A 7,243-nucleotide genomic window follows, 5' to 3' on the forward strand; every position below is an offset into this window, starting at 1 on the left:
TACTCATTCACTCACCTATTCATTTATTTCCTATTTATTTATCTATTTATCTGTTTATTTACTTATTCCATCATTATCACTATTTTTTTTTTTTTATCGTATCGCAGACAGAGACGAACGACGAAGGAGGAGGAGAAGGGAGAGAGACAGGAGGTGGAGGGAGGGGGACACGTGGAGGTGGTGGAGGAGGAGTGCGGGGAGTGGAGGTGACGGGGCTGCTGCAGGCGCTGTGGTGGGTGGAGAGGCAACTGTCATCCTCAGGCAACATTAAACTTCTACATGACTTCATCAGCGGACACCATCAAGTGAAGGAGCGTGAGTATGCCCTGATCTCCTTGCCAAGCTTGTGGTGGGTGGGGAGGAACCTTCTGCTGTACTATCCTGTCCCTTTACCAAGCTTGAGGGGGGTGATGGGTGGGGAGGAGCCTTCTGCTGTACTATCCTGTCCCTTTACCAAGCTTGAGGGGGTGATGGGTGGGGAGGAGCCTTCTGCTGTACTATCCTGTCTCTTTATCAAGCCTGAGAGTGGTGGATGGGGAGGAGCCTTCTGTTCTGCTATCCTACCTCTTTACCATGCTTGAGAAGGAGCCTTCCACTGTGCTATCCTGTGTCATCACCCAATGCTTAGAACCAGTCTCCAAACAGCCAAGCAAGGAGGTAAGGATCAGTTGCTGTCTGGTCATACTGAGTGACTCCCCTGCACCGCCTCCCGCAGGTCGCAAGCTCAGTTTATCGTGCAACAGAGCCAGTGCCAGGCTGCTGTGGCGGTACGCTGCTCAGGGCACTAGCGGCAGGAGAGTCAACGCCCTCACCTTCTGCAAGACGTCCCCGGTGAGTGTTATTCACCAACGGTCATTTGTCAGCCACCCAGCCAGACGTTCCCTCCCAGAAAAAGCCCAGACTTCATAGTGATCGATCATTGGACAGGACTGAAACCATTAGGTCACTCACACGCCACACACCGGGACAGCGAGGCCACAACTCCGAGGCTCACATCCCGTACCTCCTTGTTGCCAGTAAACAGCAACCTAACAGTGAATCATGTATTCTGAAACACCCTGCTCTCTCACCACCACTATTTTCAAAGGCCACAGAGATGATCAGCCGGGTTCTCAAGAGTGTTTCTCCTGTTTATCATGTGGAAATCTCGTTAATAAGTCACAAGAATCATAAGAAACGTTCTTAAAAGCCTGTGCAACTTCAACTAGAGCCTTTGAAAGTAGAAGAGGTGCGGCACAGAGGTGTTTCAGAATATGGGGCTCAGAGATTTGCTCGTCTGGCTCTCCTCGGCCGGGATTCGTGCTCAGGCCTTCTCTTTTGTGACCCGGGCGTGCTACCCACTAGACTGCGCAATGTGTGTGTGTGTGTGTGTATGTGTGTGTGTGTGTGTGTGTGTGTGTGTGTGTTTTGTACTTTCACCGTTTAGCACCTCTTTCATTAACACCTTTCTCCCTCTCTCCATCTCCTTCCTATCTCTCCCTCATCGCCTCCTGTACCTCCTCTCTCCCACAGTGGCTGGTCCTGGCTACCCACGGCCCCCTCACCTTCACCACGCAGGCGGAGGGGCTGCTGGTGGGCTGGAATGTCAAGAAAATTAAACAACCCGAGCTGTGGTGAGATGATGAAGTTCTGTATTTGTTCTGTTTCCAATCTTGCTTACTGTCTTGCTTACTAGACTTGCTATCTACACTATCCTATCACTAGTTTGCAGCCCGTCTCCACCTAACTACCAAATCTTTTTTCTCCCTGCACTCTATCCTATCAAAAATTTCTAGCCAGCCTCATTCAAACACTCCCATATCTTTCCTATAGACACTATCCTAACTTTCCCACTCCCTGCGTCCTTCCATCAGGATCACCACGCCGCTGCCCGTCACAGTGGTCTGCTCGTGCCCGTCAGCGCCTCAGCTGTGTTGCGTGGCACTGCTGGACGGGACGCTGTTAGTCTATCAGCTGGACACTCCTCAGCCTAAGCTTGTTCTAGACACCAGGTAACCTCCAAGCTCTCACAAAATAGATAAATAAATAGATCAATAAAAAATGAGTGAATAAATAATGATCTTCCCTTAACAAAAATATCAACCGAAAAAATTAGTTGCTCTTGCCCCTCAGTGGTAGCGCTGACCTAGCCTAATCTAACCTAACCTAACCTAACCTAACCTAACCTAACCTAACCTAACCTAACCTAACCTAACCTAACCTAACCTAACCTAGCCTAATCTAACCTAACCCAACCTAACCTAACCTAACCTAACGTAACCTAACTTTCTGCAGTGGCAGCGTGGACAAGCACGGGATGCCAGTGTGGGCCGTGGAGTGGCGGGACTCTCAAGTGGTGAGCACCACAGCCACTAAGAAGACGCTCTCTCCTGCTGGGGAAGGTCCTCCCTCCTTCAGGAGACTCGTGATTGATCTGAAGGTGAGTGAGAGGGGGACCCTTCTAAAACATTTTGCTCTCTCACTACAACTACTTTCCAAGGCCACAGAGAGCATTACCAGGGTTCCCAAGAGTGTTTCACCTGTTAATAATGTGGAAATCTTGTTAATCTATCGCTAGAACTGTAAAAACACATTTGTAAAAAATCGCTAACTTCAACTATATAGAGCCTTTTGAAAGAAGTGGAGGTGCGGTGCAGAAGTGTTTCAGAATACGGTCCTGAGTGACAAAGAGAGAGATGGGGAAGGAGGGAGAATGAAACCATAAGATGAAAGTGTACATAGCAGAGATGGAGAATTTTAGAAGAACAGAGGCACAAAGCTGGCGTCTCGTATCCCACTGTTGCCACCACTTATGTCCACATAGAAGACTTGAGCACAGGCGAAACAAAAAAATGAGATATGGTAAAGAAAAATTGAAAAAAAAATATGAAAAGATGAAGATAAAGAGTTGAATATACAATCTCTCTCTCTCTCTCTCTCTCTCTCTCTCTCTCTCTCTCTCTCTCTCTCTCTCTCTCTCTCTCTCTCTCTCTCTCTCTCTCTCTCTCTCTCTCTCTCTCTCTCTCTCTCTCTCTCTCACAGACTCCGAACATGCCCGGGTCTGAGATCGCCTATGTTCTCGTGTCTTCCTCCGAGGATGGGACAGTGAAGGAGTGGATCTTTATCAAGGGAAATCTGCTCTGCTGCACCAGTCAGTAGTAGCAGTAGTAGTAGTAGTAGTAGTAGTAGTAGTAGTAGTAGTAGTAGTAGTAGTACCCAAACGTATTACCAACCATTTCTCTTATTTTTCCTCCCTCATTACCTCCTTCCTTCCCTTCTTCCCATCCATCCATCCCTCCCTCCTTTCCCTCTCTCCCTCCCTCTGTCTCTCCATTCTTCCACTTCTCTTTTACGAAAACAATAGAAAATACTAACCCCCCTCTCTCTCTCTCTCTCTCCCAGCACTGCTCAATGTTCACCTTCCCATCTGGCTCTCCGTCAAGATCTCCGGGGGCCTTTCTGGTCTCCTGGCGCGGCGCAGTGGGGAGGGCCTGGGGGGGCTTCCCATTCCTCAGAGAGTCCCCGCTACCTCGCTACACTTTCGCCCAGGGGATAAAACGACGTATTTGGTGGGAACAGCGTCTGGGGAGGTGTTGCTGGTGAGTGTGTGTGTGTGTGTGTGTGTGTGTGTGTGTGTGTGTGTGTGTGTGTGTGTGTCGTAGGTTCAGTTTAGATACTTTTTAATTTTTTTTGTAATTCGTTTTGTTTCTTTATTATTCGCTTTCATTGTGTTTCTTTTTTTCCTTTTTTTTCCTTCCCTTCCGTCTCAGTTTTTCCAATTGCCTTTTGTTTTTTTTGTTTTTTTGTTTGTTTTTTATCCCTTCTCCCTCATCACTCTCTTCCCTCCATTTATTTTGAGAGAACGAATGAATGAATGAATGAATAAATGAATAAAAGACAAACCGAAAAAAAACAAGACAAAAAAAAAGTAACCCATCTTTCAAAACGACAAATGAAACAAAAATTAAAGAAAAGAAGAGAAACACACGTGCAATTATAACAACAATAACAACAACAATAAACATTCCTTACTGACTCTCTCTCTCTCTCTCTCTCTCTCTCTCTCTCTCTCTCTCTCTCTCCCGCAGTGCCGTACCTTCGAGCGGGAGCGGGTGGGCGGGGTGTACGAGGGCCACTCAGCGCAGGTGACGCGGGTGGAGTGGCGTTATGCAGGGGAAGACGCCAACTCGATTTTCCTCTCTGCTGCTTTAGACGATTCCATCCGCGTGTGGTACATTGACAAGGTGGCGCCCATCGCTGTCCTCAGGCTGGTGGAGGTGAGTGGGCCTGACACCTGGGGGGGAGAAAGCAATGTTTAGTGGTTTACAGAGGGCAGGAGGTATGAATTTTGAGTTATACTCGTATGGGGAAGGTAAAAGAGAAATTGTAGTGTTCATTGCTGTGCTGAGGCTGTGGAGGTGAGAAGAGCTGGGGACACGTGGGAGAGAGAGAGAGAGAGAGAGAGAGAGAGAGAGAGAGAGAGAGAGAGAGAGAGAGAGAGAGAGAGAGAGGAAGGCTATTTTAGTGGTTTACAGAGGGCAAGAAGTATGAATTGAGAGTCACACAGGTCAGGTTAGGTTAGGTTATTTTGTTCATTGTTGTACCTTGGCTGGTGATGAACGGAGACACGTGGGAAGGGACAGCAAGGTTATTTTAGAGGGTTTACATACTCTAACCAACCTTAACCTAACGTAACCTAAATCTAATCTAACGTAGCCTGTTCTTTTTCGCTTTTTTGTTGCGTTATACCAGTGCCCCTCTTACAAAATAAATAAATAAATAGATAAGTAGAATAAACAGGTAAATAAATAAAAAATAAAAAAAAATATCCTAATCTAACCCATTCCTCGACGCCTTCTGCAGGAGGTGTCCGGCGGGTATCTGGACGCGTGCTGGTGTCCCTGGTACGGCAACCTGATCGCTGGCGTGCACGGGGAGGGCGTGCACCTGTGGGACATCTCGCTCTCCACACACACCCCAATCCTGTCCAAGCACGTCCCGGGAGCCACGTGTGTCGCCTTCAGTCCTCACACCAGGGTACGCACGGGGGATTGTCTGTGTGTGTGTGTGTGTGTGTGTGTGTGTGTGTGTTTCTTCTTTTTATGTATACCATCTTTTAATCTCTTCATATTTTTTCTCCTTTTTTCCTCCTCCTCCTCCTCCTCTTCCTTCTTCTTCTTCGTATCCATTTGTCTTATTTTCTCTCCCTTCTATCTTATTTTATGATCTACTCGTATCTACTCCTTTCATCTATCGACTTTTTCTATATCTATTTATCTATCTATGTATATATATATTTTTTTTTTCTCATCCCATATTCTGTTCCTTCTCTTCCTCCTCCTCCTCCTCCTCCTCCTCCTACTACTACTACTACTACTACTGCATTACTACTGCTACTACTACTTACAACACTACCCACTCTCAATCCATCTCTCTACCTCTCTCTCTCTCTCTCTCTCTCCCCTTCCCCAGAACGTGATGGTGGGGGACAGGGAGGGGCAGGTAAGCGTGTTTCACCTGGAGGGGCTGGAGCTCTCTGCTAACGTGTTTCTTCGCTACTCCACCAAGATCTCCAAGCTGGCTAAGATTGGTGTCATCCCCGTGAACTGAGCCGAGACACATCCACGACCCGCGAGTGCTTGTATGTGTGTGTGTGTGTGTGTGTGTGTGTGTGTGTGCTTCTCATGTAGCTTCCCCGTTGACAATAATATATTTTCGTACAGCATAATATTGATTCAGGTACTATTTTCATATACCCTCTAGGCCTATCAGTAGTTTGGGTGCTACGCTGCCCTCACAAGATAGAATTTTGCTAGACACCCCACCTCGTTTTAAGACAGCGCCCGTGATACTTCATAGAATCACGTAATGTTTGCCTAAATAAGAGTATAAGACAGCCATTGAATTCAGAGGGTTAATACACGCTATCTGATATTTTCGTTCATTTTACAGGGAAGGAGAAAATTGTGGAAGGAAAGAAGCTCCCAGACAAAGCGGCAGCACACGCCACGCAGACAACGCACGCGTCTCTCTGCTTCCCTGGGACTCAACATACTAAAGTGATATATATTGATTACGTCTTTGATTAACCTCTGTGTTTCTTGATCTATCGTTGGTTATGCGAAACTATTTAATACAGTCTCTCTCTCTCTCTCTAGACCCATACGCCCTTCATTTTTATTTTATTTTATTTATTTTTTTATTTGTCTTTTATTTCCAGACATACACCGGTGCTTCTGATTCATTCTTTATTTATTTTCTTATTATTTGATTTATTTCATACATATTTTTCTCATGTTTAATACGCATACGCCCTTCATTTTGATTTGATTTGATTTTTTTTTATTTGTCTTTTATTTCCAGACATACACCGGTGCTTCTGATTCATTCTTTATTTATTTTCTTATTATTTAATTTCATTTATATATATTTTTCTCTCATGTTCAGATACACATACACCCTCCAGTTTTTCGTCTCATTCCCCGACTTTATCACACCCAATGGCTACAAAATAAAAAGCCTAGATTAACCCAACTTATCCCCCAATAGAAAACACTAATGTCTGCAATATCATCCTCTTCTCTTGTAATTATTTATACATTACATAGCTCAAGTCCAGTAACACGTGACAGGTAATAGAAACTGAGGTAAAGACTGCAACACACACACGTTAAGATCTTCAGGAGTATTGGTGCTGGAGGATGAAGGGGCAGAGGAGGGGCTCGCACACACCACACCACGGGGCAGGGCACGGCAGGGGCTGAAGGCGAGAAGAGAAAAGCAAGGCATGCATCTTAACATTACCCGTGTTTGCCGTGACGAATTCTCAAGCTTGAAATGTGCAGGTTTGGACATAAATTGTGAAAGAAACTATGAACAAAAGGAATGTACTAGATCATATCTTTTTAGTGTGGAGTCCAAATGGGAAAAGGGAAAGGAAGGAGAGAGGAGAGGAGCTGTTTCCTTACGTCTCAACTTCCAACAAGCCTTAGAGTTAGTGAAGGATTATTAAGGGTGTTCTCGTGATTCTACTGATAATTTAACAAGAATTCTGCAGCCAATGGTTAAAATTAATACACCCGTGATGACCCGACCAAGGCTAGTGTTGGACATCCTGAGGGAGGAAGGGAGACATGTTTGGGGGAACACACCACTTTTCTAGGGCTTGGGAGTCTGAGGAAGGGTGGGAGAGGCTCACAGCTCTTCACAACTACACTAGGGAGGCTGTGTTGTGACTATGCGAGGCAGAATTGTTTGGGAGCTG

General features: G+C 45.8%; 1 protein-coding gene across 1 annotated transcript in view; it reads left to right on the forward strand.

Moving 5' to 3' along the window:
- LOC135092461 (dynein axonemal intermediate chain 4-like) overlaps positions 1–6,847 on the forward strand; it is a 10,276-nt gene extending 3,429 nt beyond the window's left edge. The window contains exons 5-15 of the mRNA XM_063990973.1: positions 108–315; positions 716–831; positions 1,513–1,613; positions 1,854–1,991; positions 2,275–2,419; positions 3,022–3,130; positions 3,382–3,578; positions 4,068–4,256; positions 4,843–5,016; positions 5,452–5,620; positions 5,932–6,847. Coding sequence (XP_063847043.1) covers positions 108–315; positions 716–831; positions 1,513–1,613; positions 1,854–1,991; positions 2,275–2,419; positions 3,022–3,130; positions 3,382–3,578; positions 4,068–4,256; positions 4,843–5,016; positions 5,452–5,589 — 1,515 coding nt within the window. The 3' untranslated portion in view covers positions 5,590–5,620; positions 5,932–6,847. The remainder of the gene's footprint in view (positions 1–107; positions 316–715; positions 832–1,512; positions 1,614–1,853; positions 1,992–2,274; positions 2,420–3,021; positions 3,131–3,381; positions 3,579–4,067; positions 4,257–4,842; positions 5,017–5,451; positions 5,621–5,931) is intronic.
- Positions 6,848–7,243: the final 396 nt, after the last annotated feature.

Source organism: Scylla paramamosain, chromosome 40 (assembly GCF_035594125.1).
Source record: "Scylla paramamosain isolate STU-SP2022 chromosome 40, ASM3559412v1, whole genome shotgun sequence".
Classification (NCBI taxonomy): domain Eukaryota; kingdom Metazoa; phylum Arthropoda; class Malacostraca; order Decapoda; family Portunidae; genus Scylla; species Scylla paramamosain.